Source organism: Lepus europaeus, chromosome 2 (assembly GCF_033115175.1).
Source record: "Lepus europaeus isolate LE1 chromosome 2, mLepTim1.pri, whole genome shotgun sequence".
Classification (NCBI taxonomy): Eukaryota; Metazoa; Chordata; class Mammalia; order Lagomorpha; family Leporidae; genus Lepus; species Lepus europaeus.
In genome coordinates this window covers 8,756,846-8,781,558 of record NC_084828.1, presented here as the reverse complement: position 1 = coordinate 8,781,558, position 24,713 = coordinate 8,756,846, and the positions used below count along the sequence as shown (strand labels likewise).

The window sequence follows — 24,713 nt, the reverse complement described above, 5'->3', positions numbered from 1 at the left end:
GTTCTGTCCTGTCGTGGTGCTGTCTGGGGCCCGCGTTCTGTCCCGTCAGGCGGTGCTGTCTGGGGCCCGTGTTCTGTCCCGTCGGGTGGTGCTGTCTGGGGCCCGTGTTCTGTCCCATCAAGTGCTGTCTGGGGCCTGCGTCCTGTTCCGTCGGGCGGTGCTGTCTGGGGCCCACGTTCTGTCCAGTCAGGCAGTACTGTCTGGGGCCCGTTTTTTGTCCCGTCGGGCGGTACTGTCTGGGGCCCGCGTTCTGTCCCGTCGGGTGGTGCTGTCTGGGGCCCGCGTTCTGTCCCATCGGGTGGTGCTGTCTGGGGCCCATGTCTGTCCTGTCGTGGTGCTGTCTGGGGCCCGCGTTCTGTCCCATCGGGCAGTGCTGTCTGGGGCCCGCGGTCTGTCCCGTCGGGTGGTGCTGTCTGGGGCCCGTGGTCTGTCCCATCATGTGCTGTCTGGGCCCGCGTTCTGTTCCATCATGGTGCTGTCTGGGGCCCGTGTTCTGCCCCATCGGGCGGTGCTGTTTGAGGCGCTGACGCTGCTTTCCCTTAACTGACCTCCCTTCCTCTTTGTCTGGCGGCTCTCAGGAGATCACCCAGAAAGTCCTAGAGGCCGTGGGGACCATCGCGGGCTCTTCCTTGGAGCAAACCAGCTGGCTGAGCAGGAGCCTGGAGGTCAAGGCCCAGCCTCAGGTGGCGCTGGAGGAGTCTGACACGGAGGAAGATCTGTACGGTGGGTGCAGGGGCCCCAGCCACAGCTGGCCTGCCAGGCCTGCTGGCTTTTCCTGAGGATCTACGTGTTCCCACCGCACTGCTCCCCCAAAAAAGGGAGCAAGAAAGTGGCAGCCATTTGAGGTGATGGACATGCTTGATTGTATGGTTATTTCACTACCTTTTATTTAAATATTTTTATTTATTTATTTGAGACCTGGAATTATAGACCATGAGAGGGAGAGACAGAGAGAGAGGTCTTCCATCCGCTGATTCACTCCCCAAGTGGTTGCAACGGGCTGAGCTGAGCTGATCTGAAGTCAGGAGCCAGGAGCTTCTTCCAGGTCTCCCACGAGGGTGCAGGGGCCCGAGTGCTTGGGCCATCCTCCACTGCTTTCCCAGGCCACAGCAGAGAGCTGGATTGGAAGAGGAGCAGCCAGGACTCGAACCAGCGTCCATATGGGATGCTGGCGCTGCAGGCAGAGGCTCTAGCCCACTATGATGCTGCGCCGGCCCCTTCAGTACCACTTTAAATTGTCAGTGATGCCTCAGTAAAGCTGGGAGAGGGGAGGTGTTGGAAAGTAAAAATAAACAACAATAATGCAGTTTAAGCACAGGAACAAGCCAACTGCTTTCTTAGGTCTGTGTTAATTCACCGGCAAATTTCTTTTTTTTTTTTTTACAGCAGACAGGCGGAGTTAGACAGTGGGAGAGAGAGACAGAGAGAAAGGTCTTCCTTCCATTGGTTCACTCCCTAAATGGTTGCTACGGCCAGCGCGCTGTGCCGATCCAAGGCCATGAGCCAGGTGCTTCCTCCTGGTCTCCTATGCGGGTGCAGGGCCCAAGGACCTGGGCCATCCTCCACTGCCTTCCTGGGGCCACAGCAGAGAGCCGGACTGGAAGAGGGGCAACCAGGACAGAATCCAGCGCTCCGACCAGGACTAGAACCTGGAGTGCCAGCACTGCAGGTGAAGGATTAGCCTAGTGAGCCACGGCACCGGCCCGCAAATTTCTTTGTATAACACTTTTTTATTTTTATTTTTATTTTTATTTTTATTTTTATATTTAGCCAAATTCTTCAAGGCATATTTTTCTTTAAGTTTTATTTCTTTATTTTTATGTGTGTGAAAGAGCAAGAGAGAGAGGCTCACTGCCCTGCTGCAGCTCGGGCGGAAGCCCTGCACTCCAGCCTCCTCTCAGTCTCCCAAGCGATGCTGTGAGCTCCGGGCCCCAGCGTCTGGGCCGTCACCTGCTGCCTCCCGGGGTGCCCGCCAGCAGAAAGCTGCAGGAGGAGCAGAGTAGCCAGGACTCAAAGCAGCACTCCCACGCATGTGGGTCACAGGGGTCCCAAGGAGCAGCTGAACTGCGCTACAGTGAGGAGCCGGCAGGTTACCAGGCTGTCGGGTGGTCCGGGTGGAAACTGAGGATGCAAAATGCTTTCTCCCCCAGAACTTGAGCCAGATCAAAGGTGCTTGCCCTCCCTCCTTAGCAATCTCCAGTCTTACCCTGAGCTCCCAGCTCCCTGTTCACTGTCAAACTAAGTACCTACCCCGCCCTCCTGATGGCTAGCCAGACAGGGCGAAAAATTGCAAATCAGGTCTTTTGATGGTTTTGTCCCGGCTTTGTAAATGAATGTCAACCTCCTTGTCAAGTTTTTTTTTCCTCCAAAGTGGCTCCTAAAAACCTGACTCCCACCAGCCCCTTCGGTTTTGCCTCTCTTGGAGCCCCCTCCGCGCCTCTCTGGCTGGAGGTCTCTGACTCCAGTAAACCTCGCTTTCAAATACTTTTAAATGCCTTCCCTCTGCCTTGTCCACTTGGAAATTCTTCTTCCACGTGAGACAAAGAACCGAGGTAATCTTTTCTCCGGCTGCCATTTCACCTGTAGCAGTACCACAACACTTGTCCACGTAACTTTCTTTGTATAACATCCAGCTGTAGCTAAATGACCTGCGCTTACTTCTTACAACCTAAGTTGTTTGCATGATAAACAAAGGACTTCACTGATGATGTCCCGGGGACACCCCAGCATCTTAAACCTTTACTGGGCACAGCAGGGGTCCCGCAGGTCAGCTCCCAGGGTCATGGCCAGGGACTCAGCGATAGAAGCCTGAGTGGATAGAGACAGTGGAAATGCACACAGGACCCTCAAAACATGGAAATTAAGTGGAATTTTTTGTTTATATTTTATTTATTTATCTATTTGACAGTCAGAGTAGGGGCCAGCATGGTGGCTTAGCAGATAAAGCCACCACCTATAGTGGCTCATGGAGATGTATATCCTGAAAAAACTAGGTGTGGTTTTCAGAATTTTTCTGCACCAAAATTAACTTACCTTTTGATTGCATTTTTCCAAACTTTTGCAGCCCTCCCATGTTCTGAAGGTTTATTTGTGTTTGTGTGGAAAGAAAACTTAGTCAATCCGGGGCAGGCATTTGGCACAGTGGTTTAAAATGCCCCTGGGGGCACCTGCATCTCATCGGGGAGAACCTCTGATCCAGCTTCCTGTGACTGCGCACCTGGGAGGCAGCCGATGCTGGCCAAGTGCTTGGGTCCCTGCCACCCATGTGGGAGATTTAGAAGGAGTCCAGGCCTCCGCCAGCCTTGCCAAAAGCAAACAGTAAATCTTCAAGTTATGGTCAGTCCTTAGGCTCTGTTGCTCACTTTAGACCCCAGGCAAGAGGGTGAGAGCATTTTATAAAGGAGGGGGCTTCAAGCACAGCCCAGCCTTACTGTTGGTCAGGGCTGTGGAGCAAAGTGGTCAGGAGGCTCTCAGGGAAGAAGCAACGAGCCATCCACTTGCCGAGTGGCAGTGGAACGTAGGAGCGGAGACTGTCCCCAGGGGCATGTGTACCCGAAAGGCAGGTCTGAGGACAGATCTGCGGCGGGCAGAGCTGGGGAGCTGCTCTGTGGGGAAGTGGGTGGCATTGTGCAAACCTAGGGACAGAGTAGCTCTGGGCGATGGGCGTGGCCTGCAGGGGGAGGGGAGGGGAGAGCTGACTCGATGTGCCCGCGGTTAGTGGGCTGAGTGAGCCCTTCAGCTTTTTTTTTTTTTTTTTTTTTTTTAGAGATTTATTTATTTATTTGAAAGTCAAAGTTACACAGAGAGGAGAGGCAAAGAGAGAGAGGATTCCATCCGCTGGTTCACTCCCCAGATGGCTGTGATGGCCGGAGCTGCACTGATCTGAAGCCAGGAGCCAGGAGCTTCTTCCAGGTCTCCCACGTAGGTGCAGGGCCCAACAACTTGGGCCATCTTCTACTGCTTTCCCAGGCCGTAGCAGAGAGCTGGATTGGAAGAGGGGCAGCCAGGACTCGAACTGGCACCCATATGGGATGCTGGAGCTCCAGGCCAGGGCTTTAACCCACTGCGCCAAAGCGCTGGACCCTAAAATATGTTTTAAAAATACTGCACCTGCCCTAAACATGTGCAGACTCTTTCCTTGTAGTCCTTCTACCTGTACAACCCACAGCATTTACATGGTATTAGGTATTTTAAGTGATCTAGAGATAAAGTATACTGGAGACTGCGTTTGGGTTCTATACAAAAACTATACCACTGAGGCTGGAACTGTGGCATAGTGGGTAAAGCTGCTGCCTGCAGTGCTGGCATCCCATATGGGCACCGGTTTGAGTCCCAGCTGCTCCACTTCCTTTTTTTTTTTTTTTTTAAAGATTTATTTTGTTTATTTGAAAGATGGAAGTACAGAGAGAGGTAGACACAGAGAGAGAGAGGTCTTCCATCTGCTGGTTCAGTCCCCAAATGGCCTCAATGGCCGGAGCGAGCTGATCCGAAGCCAGGAGCCAGGAGTATCTTCCTGGGTCTCCCATGTGGGTGCAGGGGCCCAAGGACTTGGACCATCTTCCACTGCTTCCCCAGGCCATAGCAGAGAGCTGGATCAGAAGTGGAGCAGCCGGGACTCAATCTGGCAGCCATATAGGATGCTGGTGCTACAGGCCAGGACTTTAACCTGCTGCACCACAGCACTGGCCTCATGCTCCACTTGTGATCCAGCTGTCTGCTGTGGCCTGGGAAAGCAATGGAAGATGACCCAAGTCCCTGGGCCCCTGTACCCGCATAGGAGACCCGGAAGAAGCTCTTGGCTCCTGGCTTTGGATCAGTATAGCTCTGGCCATTGTGGCTATCTGGGGAGTAAACCAGCAGATGGAAAACTCACTCTCTCTCTCTTTCTCTCTCTCTCTGCCTCTGCCTCTCTGTAACTATGCATTTCAAGTAAATAAATAAATCTTTAAAAAATAATAATAATAAACTACACCATTTTCTGTAAGGGCCGTGAGCCCTTGTGAGTGGTGGTGTTCGCAGCAGGCCTGGAGCCCATCCCCCAAGATTCACAGAGATGATTCCATGTCCAGGCTGTTCGCATGGTGATGGAACCACAGAGCAGAAGGAAAAATCAATACAAGAGAGAACGGATAATTAGGAAGCCAAGTCTTCGATGGCCTTAGGTCCAGGGCTGACAGCAGAAATGCGGTCACTGCTCTTGGAGAGGAGCCAGGGACACGACTGATAATACAGGAGACGGTGCAGAGAGCTATTAACCCCGAGCTCCCAGTGGCAGAATGGGGGCCCAGATCTCACTGAATGAGGCGTGTGATACGCTGAGGTACTGATGTGTAGCGCAGGAGGGCCTGAAAGACTCCCAGCTGGGGAGGAAGAGGCAGCATGCTGGGGGCTAGCCCTGTGGCATGGTAGGTTGAGCATCCACCTGTGACACCGGCTTCCCAGTTGGGTGCCAGTTCGAGTCTTGGCTGCTCCACTTCCAATCTAGCTCTCTGCTATGGCCTGGGAAGGCAGTAGAAGATGGCCCAAGTCCTTGGACTCCTGCACCTGCGTGGGAGACATGGAAGAAGCTCCTGGCTCCTGGCTTCAGATGGGCCCGGCTCCAGCTGTTGCGGCCATTTGGGGAGTGAACCAGCAGATGGGAGACCTTTCTCTCTGTCTCTCCCTCTCTGTGTCTATAATTATGCCTCTCAAGTAAATAAATAAATCTTTAAAAAAAGAAAAAGGCAGCATGCCACTCAGAAGCACCTGCTGGGGTTGTCTGGTAGCACTGGGCCTCTTGCAGGATTCCTGGTCATGAGGGAAAGCAGTCGCATCGTTGTGTGGTCTGCTCCAGAACACGGAGCTGCGCAGAAGTGCACAAGCAGGTGGCTGGGTTAGCTGGTGTTGGGTTTCCCTGGGGGGGTTGCTTGAGAGGAGCCAGGGGATTTTGCCAGGTAGAGAGCAGGCCACGGGAGGGAGGCAGAGATGCCAAGGCCTGCCGAGGGGCTGGTGGTGCAGGTGGCAGGCACGAGGGATGGAAGGCCACCCTGAGGAGTCAGGAAAAGGGACAAGTGGCAGTCAGAGCTGGGAATGGAGGTTTGGGCTGTGGGGGATTTGCAGGCTGGTGAGATCAGGGGTGATGGTGGCAGTTGGTACCAGGTTGGAGCAGAGGATTTTGAAAAAGCAGAGAGCACTAGCACTGTGGTGTAGCAGGTAAAGCCACCACCTGCAGTGCTGGCATCTCATATGGGTGCCGGTTCAAGTCCCAGCTGGTCCACTTCCAATCCAGCTCTCAGCTGTGGCCTGGGAACACAGTAGAAGATGGCCCAAATCCTTGGAGGAAGCTCCTGGCTCCTGGTTTGGATCAGCCTGGCTGTAGCCGTTGTGGCCATCTAGGGAGTGAACCAGTGAATGGAAGACCTCTCTCTCTCTCTCTCTGCCTCTCCTTCTCTCTGTGTAACTCTGACTTCCAAATAAATAAATCTTTTAAAAAAGAAAGAGCGAGTGAGCAGAGGTCAAGGGGCCCAGGCCCGGGTGTCATCCATGGGGGTGTCTGAGCTGCAGGGGTGGTCACGGGAACAGAAGCGGGGGCAGGCAGTGAACAGCGGCCACCCATCACGGTGAGACGTGGATGCCTCTCCTGTCAGCAGGTGCCGCTGCAGCCTCCGCCATGGTGTCTGCGTCCGCCCCGTCGGTGTACAGCGTGCAGGCCCTGTCCCTCCTGGCAGAGGTGAGTGCCCCCGCCCCCGGCTCCGGCTCGGAGCCCCTCTCAGAAACATGCACTCTCGTGCAGGTGCCCAGGGGCTGCACCCCCACCCCCACCATGGGAGCGCGGGAGCCAAGGGTTTCCAGGGTGCCCCTGTCTTGCGAAGCTCTCTGCTTTCTTCCCATCTCCGTCCCAGGTTCTGGCCTCTCTCCTGGACATGGTTTACAGGAGTGACGAGAAGGAGAAGGCCGTGCCGCTCATCTCCCGCCTGCTGTACTACGTGTTCCCTTACTTGCGCAACCACAGGTACCGCCTTGCCCGTCGGCCCATGCGGTGCAGGAGAGCAGGTTCTCGTGGCCAGTCTTTGACCATGACCCTTTGCTTCGCCCCGTTTAGCACCTACAACGCCCCCAGCTTCCGGGCCAGCGCGCAGCTGCTGAGCTCCCTGAGCGGCTACGCCTACACGAAGCGAGCGTGGAAGAAGGAGGTCCTGGACCTGTTCTTGGACCCCGCTTTCTTTCAGATGGATACGTCTTGCATTCAGTAAGAAACGCTGTCCTGTAGAATGCACCCTCAGGCCCCAAGCGGAGCAGGGTTTGGGTTTACGTAACATTGACCCAAATACTAGGCTCGCCTGTCCTGGGCTCGCCTGTCCTGGGCTCGCCTGTGACCCGTCGCTTCAGGGGAAAGGCGGAAACCCGGGGAGGCTCTTCCCGTGGCCTGAACATGTGTCCTGCCACCTGCAGCTTCTCCACGTTGGCCCGAACTGTCGATGGGGAAGAGACAGCTCAGCGCTGGGCTTGGGCTGCTCTGCCCCCGCCTCTGTCCATCAACGCAGCCTCTTCCTGGGGGAGGGTCCTCCCTGCTTGGCCTTGCCTCTTCCTTACACAACAAGGAATTTCTGTGTCGCTGAAGTCTCCGCAGGCAGTTTCTAGGAGCGCGTAGAGGGGTGTGTCCTTTCCTTGGTGCTGCTAGACTTGTCTGTTGCACGTGTAACTAACTTTGATTTTTTTTAATAACCAGTTGGAAGTCCATTATTGACCATCTCCTGACTCATGAGAAAACAGTGTTTAAGGATTTAATGAGTAAGTTCTGTGTTGCTCCCACGCAGTCACACTGGGGAAGCCTGTGCGGCTCTCTTAAGCTGCGCACAGTACTGCTTGCGCTTTACTGCTGGAGACCACATGGGGGCGCCCATGAGCCTGAGTGCCTCCACAACCCATTGTCCCGCACCACGGTGTAGACGCCGTGAGCTGGTGGGTTTTCCGGAGCGCTTTCCTAACCCCATGGTGAAAGAACCAGGAGCACTGATGACACCCCGCTCCCTGCACTGAGCTCATGGTTCCTGGGCAGGGAGGGCACGCGTACCACCATCTGAGTGTCCTGTCCCTGGCTCTGGCTGTGGCCTCTCTGAGTGGGGCCTCTCCGCTGTGTTTGTCCTAGACATGCAGAGCAGTTCTCTGAAACTGTTCTCGAGTCTGGAGCAGAAGGCCATGCTGCTCAAGCGCCAGGCGTTTGCTGTCTTCAGTGGAGAGCTGGACCAGTACCACCTTTACCTGCCCCTGATCCAAGGTGAGACGGCCGCCTGCGTCGGCTGCCCACTGGGCCTGCAGGTGCCTGCGCCCGGGCGGCTCCACACCAACTGAGAGTGATCAGCTCACAGCTCTGGAGGCGGGGAACCCACCGCTGACGGGCTGGCGCAGGGGAACCCTCCGCTGACGGGCTGGTGCAGGGGAACCCTCCGCTGACGGGCTGGTGCAGGGGAACCCTCCGCTGACGGGCTGGTGCAGGCTGGCGTCTGGGGAGAGCCGTCTGCCTGTATTCCCACGGGGGAGGGCAGAGGCTGAACTTGCCCTGGTGGAGCAGCACCAACGCACCAAGGGGGCAGAACTTCCTAATCACCTCATCAAAGCCCCACCTCCCAGCATCATCTGGCCATTAAATTGCAAACTAAGGGGAAAGCATTCCAACCACAGTGACGGTCCCTCCCCAGGCACACCCCACTCCACCCCTCCCCCACGCGGCTCAGTGGGCAGTGAGCAGAGGGGCCGCAGCACACAGTGGTCAGGTACTGCAGCGCGTGCTGTGCAGGGGCCTGTTACACACAGCAACTTCCCAGCTCAGTCGCTGAATCTGAAGCTTTATTTTATGAGTCAGTTACTATGCTATTAATTCTTATTAGGTAGATTGTAGAAGTCTTGCAGTAGGGCAGGCACTGGTGCTCCACAGGTTAAGCAGACCCCTGGGACGCCACAGGCCATATCCTTGACTGCCTGGCTTGAGTTCCGGCTGCTCTGCTTCCAGTCCAACTTCCTGCCAACGCACCCTGACCCTGGCACAAGTGTTTGGGTCTTCCCCCCACCCCACCCCCCCCCCGGGAGACCTGGATACAGCATCAGGCTCCCGGCCTTAGCCTGGCCCAGCCCTGGCTGTTGCAATCATCTGGGGACTGAACAATGAGATGGAAGATTCTCTCGCGCGCCTTGCTCTTGTTCTGCCTTTCAAATAGATGAAAATAAATAATTTAAAAATTAAAAATGTAGGTGCCGGTGCTATGGTGTAGCAGGTTAAGCCGCCACCTACAGTACCGGCATCCATGGTCCTTGGTTCCACTTCTGATCCAGCTCTCTGCTACAGCCTGGGAAAGCAGTGGAAGATGGCCCAAGTGCTTGGGCCCCTTCAGCCACATGGGAGACCAGGAAGAAGCTCCTGGCTCCTAGCTCAGCCTGGCCCAGCCCTGGCCATTATGGCCATTTTGGGGAGCGAACCAGCAGATGGAAGACCTCTCCTCTCTCTGTCTGTAACTCTGCCTTTCAAATAAATAAAATAACTTTAAAAATGAATAAATAAAATAAAAATTTGAAAATGATAAAGTCTGATAGTGTGGTGCAGTGAGGATACTGATCCCTTCACTGGGGCTCCTGCTGGTTCTTGCTGCATCCATGCTGCTTAGATCTGTAACCAACACTGCCTCAGTCCACGCTCTCAGCAGAGGCCAGTGAACGGTGTAGATGTTGGAAAAGGCCTAATTTTTTGCTCGTGTTGTTTTTTCTCTTTTATGTATCCATTGTATTTTTTGCACTGAAAATGAACTACCGTAGATATTGAACGTGATTTCTTTTTTTTTAAGTCCCTTTTTTCTGTAAGATTTATTTATTTTATTTGAAAGGCAGAATTACAGAGAGACAGAAGCAGAAAGAGGGAGAGAGAGAGAGAGAGAGAGAGCGAGCTTCCATCTGCTGGTTCACTCTCCAAATGGCTACAACAGCCAGAGCTGGGCAGATCTGAAGCCAGAGCCTGGAGCTTCTTCTGGTCTCTCACCCAAATGCAGGGACCCAAGGACTAGGGCCATCCTCCACTGCCTTCCCAGGCCCTAGCAGAGAGCTGGACTGGAAGTGGAGCAGCCGGGGTTTGAACCGGCGCCCAAAAAGAAATAGATGTTTCTTAAGATTCATAGCCAAAGTGGAATCAAATAAAATTGATAGTTCTTGAAGAATTTTGTTATTTAAGGCTGATGTAATGAAACATTTTGCAAATACTGGGGTCATGCTCTAAATCCTTTGGGGATAGGGAGGTTCATCAAGGTGTCATCGTACGCAGTAAAGGCCACTGTTTGGGTTAAACGGGTCTGTGAAGTCTTTTTTCGAAAAGCAGAAAGGTAGAGCCTTTCCAGCCACTGATTTACTCCCCAAATGCTCGCAGCAGCCATGGCTGGGCCAGGCTGGAGCCAGGAGCCGGGAGCCAGAAACTCCAGTGGGTCTCCCCTGTGGGTGGCAGGAACCAGAGAACTGGAGCCATCCTGTGGTCCCTCGCAGACTCATTAGCAGGAGCTGGATCCTGAATAGCCAGGACTTGAACCAGACATACTGATACAAGATGTGGGCCTCCCAACCAGTGGCTTAACCAACAGCACCACAGCTGACCCGCTGATTGCTGTGTGTTGATATTATTATCATTGACATCATAATTATTAGCAATACTAATAATTGTGTGATTACATAAATGCTAATATTTGTATGATTATGCTATAATGACAAGTTTATTCATATATAATAAAGGCAGCATAATGCTGACACGAATAGATTATTTTGGGAGCTCGTAGGGAAAGAGGAATTTCTGTATATGTATTATGTACCCTCTACTTTGTTGGGTTTTTTTAAAAGGGATCATTTATTTTTGAAAGGCAAACAGAGATCTTGCATCCTCTGGTTTACACCCAAAATGCCAGCAACAGCCAAAACCAGGAGCCAAAAATGTCATCTGGTGCCGGCGTTGTGGCCAGCATCCCATGTGGACGCCAGTTCAAGAGCCGGCCGCTCCGTTCCACATCCAGATCCCTGCTATTGGGCATGGGCTCCGGGCTCCAGGCTCCTGGCCCCTGGCTTCAGCCTGGCTCAGTCCTACCCAGCCCTGGCTGTTGCGGCCATTTGGGGAGTGAACCAGCAGACGGAAGCGCGTTCTCTCCTTTTCTCTCTGTAACTCAAATAAAAAATAAATAAATAAATCTTTAAGAAGAAGAAGAAAGGACTAGGATATAATACGCTGACCCTATCTTGCCCGGAACCAGGGTACAAACCGCTTGGGTTACAGGTGTCTCAGCAGTGCATGAGCCTTGACTTCGCAGAGTCCCTTCCACAGGCGAGTGGTAAAAGCCCACCGAGGCTCGCCGAGATGGAGGGGTCCGTCTCTAGGAGGCTCGCCGAGATGGAGGGGTCCGTCTCTAGGAGGCTCGCCGAGATGGAGGGGTCCGTCTCTAGGAGGCTCGCCGAGATGGAGGGGTCCGTCTCTAGGAGGCTCGCTGAGATGGAGGGGTCCGTCTCTAGGAGGCTCGCCGAGATAGAGGGGTCCGTCTCTAGGAGGCTCGCTGAGATGGAGGGGTCCATCTCTAGGTGTGCAGCAAACCTGAGCCACCGCTCAGCTGTTTGCTGTAGCATTTGCTGCATTCCTAGGAGACTGGAAGCTGTGAGGAAAAGACAAAGTCACGTTCTACAGTTACTTCAGTGGAGAAAGAGGGTGTCAGGCGCCAGAGAGTTTGGCCTGCGGCTTTGTCCAGCTGCAGGAATTAAAGGTTCTGTGCCGGCCATGAAATCTCAGCCTGACTGAGTAAATCTGTTGTATTTTCTGCTCCCCCTCCCGGCCATGGAGCTGTCTGCCAGCCGAGCTGCAGGAGCTGCGGAGCCCGGCCCTCCCCAGGGACTGTCCGCGGCCTTGGGGTCCGATAGTTCACGTCCTTAGAAGGGGAATGAGCGGGGTCAGGGCTCCCTGCCATTCCTCCCAGCTGTGCTGAGCGCTGTCCCTTGAGCCGTGGCCACCAACTGCTGTCATCCATAGCACAGAGCTGCGGCTGCCCGCCTGTGTGGGGACAGCGTTCTCCCAACGCTCGCCCTTAATGCTGAGCTGTCTTCAAAATGTCAGAGCAGGAAGAAAGTACACACATGCACACACACACGCGCGCACACACGTCAAAGCTGTTGCAGTTTTATTTTTCTTCTCTGGTTAATGAGCCCCCCCAACCCTGCATATCTGTGTGACTTGTTTAAAATCTTCTTTCCTTAGAACGCCTGACAGACAATCTCAGAGTGGGACAGACGTCCACAGCTGCTGCTCAGATGTTTCTTTTTTTCAGAGTTTTGCTGCTAAGAATATCTCCTCAGCATTTGACTTCACTGTGGCCAATCATGGTCTCTGAGCTGGTGAGTGCAAGGGCTTTCCTCTTGGAGCTTTCTTCTTTAAAAAGGGGGGGGGCAGCGCTGTGGCACAGCGGGTTAAAGCCCTGGCCTGAAGCGCTGGCATCCCATATGGGCGCCAGTTCTAGTCCCGGCTGCTCCACTTCCGATCCAGCTCTCTGTTGTGGCCTGGGAAAGCAGTGGAAGATGGCCCAAGTCTTTCTGCCCCTGCACCCACAGGGGAGACCTGGAAGAAGCTCCTGGCTCCTGGCTTTGGATCAGTGCAGCTCTGGCCGTTGCGGCCTGCTGGGGAGTTAACCATTGGATGGAAGACCTTTCTGTCTGTCTCTCTCTCTTTCTCTCTCTCTCTCTCTCTCTCTCTCTGTCTCTGTCTCTCCTCTCTCTGTGTAACTCTGACTTTCAAATAAATAAATAAAACTTAAAAAAAAACATAAGAAAGCTACAGACTGATAATTTTTTAAAAAAAAAGATTTTTACTTATTTATTTGAGAGGTAGAGTTGCAGACAGAGGGACAGACAGAGAGAGAGGTCTTCCATCCTCTGGTTCACTCCCCAAATGGCTGCAATGGCTAGAGCTAGGCCAATCTGAAGCCAGAAGCCAGGAGCTTCTTCCAGGTCTCCCACGTGGGTGCAGAAGCCCAAGGACTTGGACCATCTTCTACTGCTTTCCCAGGCCACAGCAGAGAGCTGGATAGGAAGTGGAGCAGCTGGGACTAGATCAGGTGCCCGTTTGGGATGCCAGTGCCGCAGTGGAAGTTTAGGCCATCATACCACTGTACTGGCCCCTCTTGGAGCTTTTTAAAATGCATTTTCATTAACACACGACATGATGTCCGCTATGAGTCTGCTTTATCTAGAAGCTGTTTTCAATCAAGTTGCTAGCACATAGCCAGCTCCTGGTTAAATAAACAATAAGATTTATTTATTTATTTATTTATTTGGAAAGATTTCTTTAATTGAAAGAGTTACAGAGAAAGGTAAAGACAGACAGAAAGAGGTCTTCCATTCACTGGTTCACTACTCAGATGGCCACAATGGCTGGAGCTGAGCTGATCCAAAGCCAGGAGCTTCTTCCAGGTCTCCCACGCGGGTGCAGGGGCCAAGCACTTGGGCCATCCTCTACTGCTTTCCCAGGCACATTAGCAGGGGGCTGGATCAGAAGTGGAGCAGCCAAGACTTGAACCATCACCGATATGGGATGCCTGCACCGGGGTTTAGCCCACTATGCCACAGTGCCAGCCCTAGGATTGATTGATTTATTTGAAAGGCAGAGATGGTGATCGATCTTGCATCTAGTGGTCCATTTCCCAGTGGCTGCAACAGCCAGGGCTGGGCCAGGGCCAGGCTGAAGCCAGCGGCCAGGAACATCCATCCACCCAGGAACTCGGGGTGGCAGGGATCCATGTGCTCGGTCCATCCTCGACTGCTTTCCCAGGTGCATTAGCAGGGAGCTGGATCAGAAGCAGAGCAGCCCAGACTCAAACCAGAACTCCTGTATGTGATGCCAGCGTCATTAGCATCAGCTTAACCTGCTGTGTCACAAGACCAACCTACATAAAGAATGTTTCCTCTTAGATCAACTTGACCTCTTGCCTGTCACTTACTCCAGCTAATCCATAGCGTTTGCTAGTGTTTGCTAGTGTTGCGTGGCTGTACACTTTTGGGGACATTTCCGGTGTCTCAAATAGTAACTGGAACGCACATTTTCTTTTTAAGATTCAGACATTCATACAGCTCGAAGACAACCTGAAGGAGGATGAGTCCTCACGGTGAGTTAGCCCAGAGCCCGTGCCCGAGTCCCAGGCCAGCCACGACTAGCGGACTTGGCTTCACAGTGGGCGGCTGCCTAGTGCTGACGGCAGCTTCCTGGCCGTGGCACCAGCTGTCCCAGAAACTTCTTAAAAAAAAAATCCTTCTCATGCTGCTTCCTAGGCAAATGGGCCATAGCAGATGCGGATGGATTTCTAACAGGGATTTCTTTGTAAATTTATAGAAACAGCAACAAAGTAAACAGAGTAAAAGCGTCAGCCACCGATGGCAACGGGCCGGCCGCGGGGGAGGTGCCCCCGAGTGAACTGCTCTTGTATTTATCAGCCTGCAAGTTCCTGGACACCGCGCTTTCCTTCCCGCCCGACAAGATGCCGTTATTTCAAATGTAAGTCTGCGGTGGCTTCTCTTTGCTAATGAGCGCATTCGCGTGCTCGTCCACGGGAGGTACACGAGGAGCCACGGGCCCCACGAGCCCGTCTCCAGTGACCCGCGAGGTCCGTGGCTCCGTGCCCTGGCCTCACAGCGGCATCCACGGATGTGCCTGTCGTGGGAAGCGGGCGCGTGCGCTTAGCTGGCTTTGCAGCTTCAATGCGTATACAGTCCGGGTCTCCCACAGCTGCGCCTCACTGCCTGTGTGTGCGGTTTTTGGTTTTGTTTTTTTTTTGGTCTGTTTTTAGTTGAATGTGGATGCCTGTGTTTGGAGCATGTGGCCTCTGATTCAGGCATGCGTTTCCTGTGGCCCCAACACAGAGTGTCCACATTTCATGTCCCTCCACTCCGCCCGGAAGGAAGTCATTGGGTTCCCAAGTGCACATAACTGCGTGAAAGAAGCCAATCAAAAGAGGCCACACTGCGTATCGCTCCCGTTCTCTGACATTCTAGAAAAGCTGTGGCTGCAACACGGGATCGTGAGGGCAGTGACACCGCTGTGTAAGACACTGTGGTCACCGCACGCTCGACCACCCCGAGCGAGCCCTCGTGACATCTGTGGACCCTGGGGGGGGGGGTGGCGTGTCAGTGCAGCGGGGCCGGCGGTGTACGTGTGGGGCTGGCGTCTGTGGGAGCTGAGTTGTGCTGTGACCAAAACTGCTCCACAAAAGGACATCTGTTCCTAAAGCAGGCTCTTACGGACACAAATGACACAGCAGCGTTATCTGTGATAGGCAAGGGGTGACGGCAACCCCGTGGCCACCTGATGAACTCACAAGTAGCGTGTGCCATAGCCATGCAATGAAATCTCGCTCAGCCATGAACAGAAATGCAGCATTGGGACCGGCGTTGTGGCGCCGCAGGTTGAGCCGCTGTTTGCATCCCAGCATCCCATGTGGAAGCATCTGTTCCAGTTCCGCTCCATGCTAATGTGTCTGGGCGGGCAGCAGAGGCGGCTCCAGTGCTGGAATCCCTGCCCTCTCTTGGGAGACCCGGATGGAGTTCCTGGCTCCTGGCTTCAGGCTGGCCCAGCCCCAGCTGCCGTGAGCATTTGGGGAGTGAAGCAGCAAATGGAAGCTCTCAATCTGTCTTTCTCCATCACTCTGCCTTTCAAATAAGTAAATCCTGAAAAGGAAAGAAAGAACTGACGTGTCGGTGCCTGCTACACATGGACGAAGCCTGCAAGTGCGACACGGGAGAAGGAAGCTGGTCCCAGAGGAACATGGGCAGGGTCCCGTTCACGCCGCACGTCCTGAAGAAGGAATTCCATGGAGCACAGAAAGGAGTGCCCGGTGGCCCAGATCCCAGGGGCAGAGGGGGAGGGGCGGCCGCAGGGAGCAGGGCTCCTTGGGGTAAAATATCCAGCAGTCAGTAGTAGGAATCCACACACTGCGTGGAGGAGCAGCCGTGGTGTTACACACGCGCTGTGGGTATCATGGGGTCTTCATGGAACCGTTGGAAACACCCGTAGGTGGTCCCTGGGCCGGCACACCTGACCTTGGCTTTCTTCTCTCCAGTTACAGGTGGGCATTTGTCCCAGAAGTGGACACAGAGAGCTCCGCCTTCCTGTCAGAACTGGAAGAGAGTCAGCAGGAGTGCAAACCGCACACTGTCCGGATTCTAGAACTTCTCAGATTGAAATATGGGGTAAGTGTTCTCCTTTTTAGAAATTGTGTTCAGGGGCCAGCGCTGTGGCGTAGCGGGCAAAGCCGCTGCCTGTGACACCAGCACCCCTATGGGCACCACTCCGTGTCCTGGCTGCTCTACTTTCCAATCCAGCTCCCTGCCAAGGGCCTGGGAAAAGCCACAGAGAATGCCCCAAGTGCTTGGGCCCCTGCCACGCACATGGCAGACCCGGAAGTGGCTCCGAGCTCCTGGCTCAGCTCCAACCATTGCAGCCATGTGGGGAGTGAACCAGTAGACAGAAAAACCTCTCTCTCTGCCTCTGCCTCTCCGTAACTCTGACTTTCAAATAAATAAAAAATCTAAAAAAAAATAATAAAGGGCCAGCACCGTGGCTCACTTAGTTAATCCTCCTCCTGCGGCGCCAGCATCCCATATGGGCGCCGGATTCTGTCCCGGTGGTTCCTCTTCCAGTCCAGCTCTCTGCTATGGCCCGGGAGTGCAGTGGAGGATGACCCAAGTGCTTGGGCCCTGCACCCACATGGGAGACCAGGAGAAGCACCTGGCTCCTGGCTTCAGATCGGCGCAGCGCTGGCCGTAGCGGCCATTTGGGGTGTGAACCAACGGAAGGAAGACCTTTCTCTCTGTCTCTCTCTCTCTCACTGTCTACAACTCTACCTCTCAAATAAAAAATAATAATAATAAAATAAAGATTGTATTCATTCTCTATATGTTTCTCCCTCACTGTAATTCTCCCTTTCAAATAAATAAGATAGATCTTTAACATACATACATACATACATACATAACAGTAAATCAAGGCCATGTCCACGGCAGAGGGAGAGAAGGGCTGGGCGGTGAGTAACGAGCTTTGTTCGTCGCCTGATTTCACTGACCACGAAGCATTTTCGGGAGTCATCCTTGGTTTCAGAGCCCACGGTGGTTATAAACACTGCTGTGTCCGCTCATGTCTGTGTCACACAGACTTTCTCATCGCGGTGCCAAGAGGCAAAGCTGCCTGGCTGACACAGCCGCCCTGCGGCCCTTCACCCCAGGGCTGCAGCGACTTAGAGTCTAAACAGAAGCAGTGGGGGCTGGGCTCAGGGTGGACACCGTGGGCGGCGGCAGCCAGGCTGGGCTGGGCTCAGGGTGGACTCCGTGGGCGGCGGCGGCCGGGCTGGGCTCAGGGTGGACACCGTGGGCGGCGGCAGCCAGGCTGGGCTGGGCTCAGGGTGGACTCCGTGGGCGGCGGCGGCTGGGCTGAGCTCAGGGTGGACACCCATGGGCAGCGGCGGCCGGGCTGGGTTGGGCTCAGGGTGGACTCCGTGGTGGCGGCGGCCAGGCGCTGGGGCACCTGCCAGTCACTGGTGAAGGGAACGGCCCCGTGGGCTTGGCTGCAGGCCTGGGCGTCATCACACCCCTCTCACTGGTGTGCTTCCCTTGGGTTTGCAGGAAACGGGCGGTGCCGAGGCCATGGCCAAGGGCGAGCTCCCCCTGCTGCGCCAGCACTCGGTCTCCAGCATCAGGGAGCTGACGCCCTTCTTCACCACGCTCAGCTCGGCCTTTAAGACCCAAAGTCAGCTGCCTGCCGATGCCCCAGGGGCCCCGGCCTTGGAGTTCCCAGTCACGGACAGCCCGAGGCTCCTACAGCAGCTGGAAGAATGTGTGGAGTGCGATTTCTTGGAATATCCGGAATGTTGACATTAGAAGGGCGCCAACCAGGACACGTCCTAAAGGAGAAAAGACTTTCCATCAAGTCCACTCCACGGCTGCAAGTTCCTTCCAGTCCCTTTCTGTTCAGCCACAAAACACGCACACCCCGGAATGCCTTGTAATATATTTGGGTCTGATTCTGTGTGTCCTCCTCAATGTATGTAATGGAAATAAAATTAATATATCACCCAGCAGTGGCACAAAAGCTGTGACGTGAGGCAGAGCACGAGACACAGGAGCCACTCCCTTTGCTGAAGCAGAGATGGGACCTTTCTCAGGAGATTTCTCGCACAGTGTAAGCTTATTAAAGATAATTATTTTTCACCTTTCGCACAAACGTCTTTTCAAGCATTTTATTTTGGTTCTGCATCTTCAAACCAAAGCATTTTATGTTCTGAGAAGAATTGCCCGTGCCCCACTCTTGTCCGTGGAGGTCAGCGTCCGCACTGTGGAACCACGCAGAAGCGCAGCATCAATAGCGTTCGGCTGCTGTGACGTGAGCGGTACACCAGCCACCTCCTGAGCGCGCTCTGTTGAGTACAGAGCCATCAGCCACGTCGTGGGGATCCCAGTGTCGGGAAACACAGCAGCCAGGGCCGCCCCTCCGCACTCCCCTCTGCCGCTGTCCGCTCCTTGCCACATGGCAGGCCTGGCCGTGTGTTCCCCTAACCCTCCCAGGAGCGGGATTCTTGGGCGTGGCAGCCTCCCTGCCCATGCTGCGCGCCCTGTTGCCTTCTGCCAGCTACCCCATTTAGCAGCCTGGCTGCAGCCACTGCTCCCAGGCGGGCCTTTGCCACCCTGCGTGCGTGAGCCCCATTCGCCTCCCAAGCCTGCCCTGCTCCCATCTCCTGGGTGTTTCCCATCCATCCCCGGCCAGAGAGGATGCAGTCTGCCCTGATGCGCTCTCCCAGGCCCACCCCCACTGTGCACAGGGTTGCTGGAAGGTGACCGATGCAAAGTTTCTTGAAGCACCTTGATACTTACAAGTTGTGCAGTTGTGTGGGTAGCATTCCGGGGCTGCAGGACCACTCAGTGGCTTACATAAGGGCGTAAAACACCACTAGATTCTGTGGATTGTAGTACAGGTACTTGCTGAAGTGATGTCCCTTTGGTGTGCAAGTTTTGGTCACTAAAATTTAAAATATCAAAGCATAGAATTGTAAGTTCTTGGTCATTGCTTATGCTCTGAGATCCCTGTCATTCAAGCTGTGATAGCGAACATCAAGGAGGATGGCCACAGGAAATGTGAGAGACAGGGATGGAGCTCCTGGCTCCTCGTTTGGGCTTAGCCCAGCCCACCCAATAAGTCTTAAAATAAATATAAAAACTACATTGGGGGCAGGCGCTGTGGCATAGCGGGTAAAGCCGCCACCCGCAGTGCCGGCATCCTAAATGGGCACCGGTTCAAGTCCCAGCTGCACCACTTCCGATCCGGCTCTCTGCTAGGGCCTGGGAAAGCAGTAGAAGATGGCCCAGGTCCTAGGGCCCCTGCACCCTGCACCTGCAGGAGGCTGCTGTCTCCTGATTTCAGATCGGCCCAGCACCGACCGTTGCAGCCATTTGGGGAGTGAACCAGTGGATGGAAGACTTCTCTCTCTCTCTGTCTCTGCCTCTCTGTAACTCTGACTTTCAAGTAAAATAAATAAATCTTTTTTCTAAAAAAAAAAAAAAAAGGGCAAAGGTGTTAAGTAGACATTTTTCGAAGAAAGTATACAAATAGCCACAAGCACATGAAAAGATGTCCGACACCACTTATCATCAGGAAAACACAAATCAAACCACGAGGAGATAACAACTGACTCACTGACTGCTGTCAAAAACAAAACCGCCGCCTATGACACAGGCATTGGATTGTACACGGGCGCCAGTTCACGACAGGATGGCTCCACTTCCCATTCAGCTCCCTGCTAATGTGCATATTTGTTTGAAAGGCAGAGGTAGAGGGAGGCACAGAGACAGATGTTACCTCCTCTCCATCGCCCTGTCTCTCTGTCCCCCAGAGCTAGAAACTGATTTTTCAAGCCAAGCCAAATTTTGCCTCTGTTGGTAACATAGCTACAAACATGCATCAGAAAAGAATCACAGGATTTGGGGGCTGGCATTGTGGTATAGTGGGTAAAGCCACCACCTGCAGCACCAGCAACCCATATGGCCATGGGTTCGTGTCCTGGCTGCTCCACGTCTAAGTCCCTGCTCATGGCCTGCCTTGTGGGAGACCCAGATAATAAAGCTCCTGGCTCCTGGCTTTGGCTTGGCCCAGCCCTGGCCATTGCAGCCATCTGAGAAGTAAGCCAGTATATTGAAAATATTCCTTTCTCTCTCTCTCTCTCTCTCTCGTTTCTCTCCCCCCACCACTCTGCCTTTCAAATAAATAAATTTTTAAAAAAAGATTTTAAAAAAAGGATTTTTAAGTAAACTGTTGCTGAAACTGGCAAACACCACATTTGATAAGGGGTCTCATGTACAGATGGTCATGTGCTGTTCATTGCAGATGGTCTGAATGTGTGGAATACAACAGATCCAGGCCTTAGCACCCAGTGGCTTCTTTATTATTTTGAAGTCTTAGAATGTGAACTAGTTCCTGGTTGAGAAAACACAGATACAGGTTAGCCCAGAGCCAGTGTGGCTCCTGCTTGGAATCCAGACAGAAACTGTGAATGCTGTCAAAGCTCTGATAGGCTCTGTGCCCTTTCATTACCTTTTTTTTTTTTTTTTTTAGATTTATTTATTTTGGAAGAGTTAGAGGGAACGACAGAGACTGATACTCCATCTGCTGGTTTACTCCCCAGATGGCTACAACAGCCGGTGCTGAGCCAGGCCGAAGCCAGGAACTTCATTCGGGTCTCTCACCTGGGTAGCAGGGGCATTAAACCCTTGGGCCACCTTCCACTGCTTTCCCAGGCCATTAGCAGGGAGCTGGATTGGAAGTGGAGCAGGCAGGACATGAACCTGCGCTCGTATGGGATGCCAGGGTCGCAGGCTGCGGCTTTTTTTTTTTTTTTTTTTTTTTTTTTTTTTTTTTTGACAGAGTGGACAGTGAGAGAGAGAGACAGAGAGAAAGGTCTTCTTTTTCCATTGGTTCACCCCCCAATGGCTGCTGCGGCCGGCGCACCGCGCTGATCCAAAGCCAGGAGCCAGGTGCTTCTCCTGGTCTCCCATGGGGTGCAGGGCCCAAGCACTTGGGCCATCCTCCACTGCACTTCTGGGCCACAGCAGAGAGCTGGACCAGAAGAGGGGCAACCAGGACAGAATCCGGCACCCCGAATGGGACTAGAACCCGGTGTGCCGGCGCCACAGGCAGAGGATTAGCCTAGTGAGCCATGGCGCCGGCCAGCAGCGGCTTTATGTGCTTCACCACACTGCTGGCCACATGTGCCCATTTATTTAAAGGCCTCATATTCTGGGTTTGGTGTTGTGGTGCGATGGGTCAAGCTGCTGCCTGCAATGCCGGCATCCCATATGAGTGCTGGTTCGAGTCCCAGCTGCTCCACTGCCAATCCAGCTTCCTACCAATGGCCCGGGAAAGGCAGTGGCAGAAGGCCCAAGTGCCTAGGCCTCTGCTACCCACGTGGGAGACCCACATGGAGTCTGGCTCCTGGCTTCTGCCTGGTTCAGCCCCAGCTCCAGCCATTTGGAGACTGAACCAGGATAGCAGATTTCTAACTTTGCCTTTCAAACAAATAAATCTTACCAAAAAAAAAAAAAAAAAAAAGTGAAGCTCACCAGTAGCAGACACTCCCAGATGAGAGTTCCTTTGTGTCTCCCTGGGTACCCTGGGCAAGGCTTATATTCGCCTAAAACTCCCACACATGCACAGTGTTGGGTAAACCTCCACGCGCAGTAACGTCTGGATCACTTACCTTTGTATCCCTGCAGACACAACCATAGCTGATTCTAGAAACAAAGAAAGAGATCTATCCACTGGTTCACTCCCCCAAATGGCTGCAATAGCCAGGAGCCAGGGTTCCATCCGAGTCTCCCATGTGGGTGCAGGGGCCCAAGCACTTGGGCCATCTTCTGCTGCTTTCCCAGGTGCATTAGTAGGGAGCTGGATGGGAAGCCGTGTAGCCAGGATGATGAGGGAGGCCAGGCCCTCTGGTGTTCTCCAAATGGAAAGCTGTAAGGCAGAGTTCAGTCCTGGGCTCAAACACAAACACACAAGGCTTCTCTTCATTTTGGTACTTGGAATAATCACTTGGCTTTTTCACTTCAACATGAGAGCTGTGAACTGTCCCTCTTTGTGACCTGGAATAATCTCCTAACTACTTGCTGTTTTCTTTAAGGAGCTGTAAAATGCAGGATAAGGGGCCTGGCATTGTGGCCTAACAGGTAAAGCTGCCACCTGCAATGCTGGCATCCCATATGGGCGCCAGTTTGAATCCCAGCAGCTCCACTTTTGGTCCAGCTCCCTGCTAATGGCCTAGGAAAGCAGCAGAGGATGGCCCAAGTGCTTGGGACCCTGCCACCATGTGGGAGACCCAGAAGAAGCTCCTGGCTTCAGCCTGGCCCAGCCCTGGCCCTTGCAGCCATCTGGGGAGTGAACCAGCAGATGGAAGATTTTCTCTCTCTCTCTCTCGCTAACTCTGACTTTCAAATAAATAAATAATTTTTTTAATGCAGGATAACTTCCTGTAGAAACACCACAAAGCTGCTAGGATGCCTGCTCGAGCCCTCCCTGGCAGATGGCTTAGACCCCATCCCCAAAAAGTCCTTGGCTAGGTCAGCACAGGCTCCGATGGGCTCGCCTGGATCCACGCCCCTTCCACCTCCCACTCAGCCTGGGTACCAGGGATGCATGAAGCTTGCTCCCTGAGGCCAGCTCCGCCCACTCCCCTACCCCCCACCCCCCACCCCCTTCTAGCCACGCCTCTCACCGACTACTGACTGTCCCCTGGCTTTTTTTTTTTTTTTCAAGTAACAAATTTAATGTGCAAAAAATTATCTTCTTTCCAATTATTGAAAGATAAATTTCCAAACAATTGTATGAAAATAGCCAATACTCTGAACAAAGAAAAATACAAATAGGTAAATATTATAATTACATCCTCCAAACCCAAGAGAGCAAGAGACCATCATTATAAGCCAAAGCATCCTTGCAGCTAGTTCTTCCAGGTTACTAAAATGCATTAGATAAAAACCTCTACTTTTTATGACTTATAGAAGAAAGAAAACAAAACTCCAGTAAGAAAGCTAACTTAAGTTTTATGGGGAATTGGACCATACTTATCACTTTAAAATTTTTTCAAGGATTATACTATTATATTATATAGGGAATACCTATTAGTTTTCATAGCAAATGAATTTTGACTTTTGAAGCTTAAAAGACCATATGATCTGGCCAGCGCCGTGGCTTAACAGGCTAATCCTCCGCCTTGCGGTGCTGGCACTCCGGGTTCTAGTCCCGGTTGGGGCGCCGGATTCTATCCCGGTTGCCCCTCTTCCGGGCCAGCTCTCTGCTATGGCTGGGGAAGGCAGTGGAGGATGGCCCAAGTCCTTGGGCCCTGCACCCAAACATGGGAGACCAGGAAAAGCACCTGGCTCCTGGCTTTGGATCAGCACAATGCACCGGCCGCAGCAGCCATTGGAGGGTGAACCAACGGCAAAAGGAAGACCTTTCTCTCTCTCTCTCTCTCACTATCCACTCTGCCTGTCAAAAAAAAAAAAAAAAAAACACCTTTAGAACAAAAATGAGCAACTTGGTTATAGAAGATTTGAGGCCTTTCATCACCCTGGTGACACAGATTTGAAAACTACTCAGCCATGTCAGTTCTAACATCTCACCGCCTACTGACTGTCCCCTGGCTTTGCACCTAAAAGTGTCCTCTGGCCCAGGGACTTGTCCTGCTCTTTGAGCTGAAGGTGACTTGCTGGGTTGGACTCAGCCTCCGCGCATACCAGCCTGGGGACATCGCCATGCCTCGGTCTTCTCACCTCTCAGGTGGGAATGCGGGTGGGAAGTGCCTCTGACAGTGACAGCAACCAGCGAGCACCACGCGGCTCTGTGACCGTTTTGACCGTGCGTCGTCAGTAAAGTTTAGTGTGTCTCTCTAAGCCCGGGTGTTACATCCATTTGCCTGGACCCAATGTGAATTGTGTATTTTAACAGGAAGTGGAATCTGAAAAAAAAAAAAAAAAAAGTAAAAATATGAAAAAAATCGGCACTGCTGTTTCCTCCAGGCACCCCCAGGATGAGCTGCACCCGATGTCTGTGACTCTCCCTCCAGGGGAGCAGTGCCATGTGTCACCCACGGACCTAGGGACCACCACCCTGAGGGCAGGCAGTGTGTTGGGAGAGGTGGCACTCACCACGGGCGGCCACAGTACCCATGGGCTGAGAGTTAGGGACCCACGGAGCACGGGGAGTGCAGCCTGTGTGCATGGGTGTGGGTGAGCTGGTCCTGAGCGCGGGGGCCTGGCACAGCACCCCACTCTGTGTGCATCAGTTTCTGTTATCCCATCCGAGGGTGCCAGGGGCCCTGGGGCTTGTCTCCCTGTAGAGCTCCACGCTGCCAACTGCAGGACTGGGAAAGTGAAACTGCCCTTCAGTTTCTGTTCTCAGAAAGTGAAACCACTCTGCAGCCCTGGTGGAGAGGGTTTCCCAGGCTGCCCCACCCAGTTAGGACTTGGGCAAAAACCAGTTCCTCCCAAAGCCACGGCACCCAGGAGGCCACACAGAGAGGGGGCCAGTTCTCTTCCAAAGAATGGCCAAGTGATTTTTACTAGTCTCCAGGATTTGTGTAATATGCACAGGTAAGATTAGGAATAGAAAGAGCTGGAACTGGGGAGGGTGTTGTGGTGCAGTGAGT

At 53.3% G+C, this 24,713-nt stretch overlaps 1 protein-coding gene and 1 long non-coding RNA gene across 6 annotated transcripts in view; one reads left to right on the top strand and one right to left on the bottom strand.

The window, feature by feature from the left end:
* DOP1B (DOP1 leucine zipper like protein B) overlaps positions 1–18,235 on the top strand; it is a 122,178-nt gene extending 103,943 nt beyond the window's left edge. For 3 of the 5 annotated variants that reach the window (XM_062205328.1, XM_062205299.1, XM_062205308.1), the window contains exons 27-37: positions 579–723; positions 6,627–6,709; positions 6,882–6,991; positions 7,082–7,228; positions 7,709–7,770; positions 8,129–8,257; positions 12,242–12,378; positions 14,089–14,141; positions 14,366–14,527; positions 16,089–16,218; positions 17,647–18,235. In XM_062205328.1, coding sequence (XP_062061312.1) covers positions 579–723; positions 6,627–6,709; positions 6,882–6,991; positions 7,082–7,228; positions 7,709–7,770; positions 8,129–8,257; positions 12,242–12,378; positions 14,089–14,141; positions 14,366–14,527; positions 16,089–16,218; positions 17,647–17,895 — 1,407 coding nt within the window. In that variant the 3' untranslated portion in view covers positions 17,896–18,235. Of the gene's footprint in view, positions 1–578; positions 724–6,626; positions 6,710–6,881; positions 6,992–7,081; positions 7,229–7,708; positions 7,771–8,128; positions 8,258–12,241; positions 12,379–14,088; positions 14,142–14,365; positions 14,528–16,088; positions 16,219–17,646 lie in introns of those variants that run through there. The other 2 variants (XM_062205318.1, XR_009867289.1) reach the window with 2 other exon arrangements.
* A 662-nt stretch (positions 18,236–18,897) lies between these two features.
* LOC133747128 (uncharacterized) lies at positions 18,898–24,383 on the bottom strand. The gene is made up of 3 exons (XR_009864278.1): positions 24,214–24,383; positions 23,839–24,023; positions 18,898–19,036 (listed from the first exon to the last, which is right to left on the bottom strand). It is a non-coding gene; the product is annotated as an uncharacterized LOC133747128 (long non-coding RNA).
* Between the last annotated feature and the right edge of the window lie 330 nt (positions 24,384–24,713).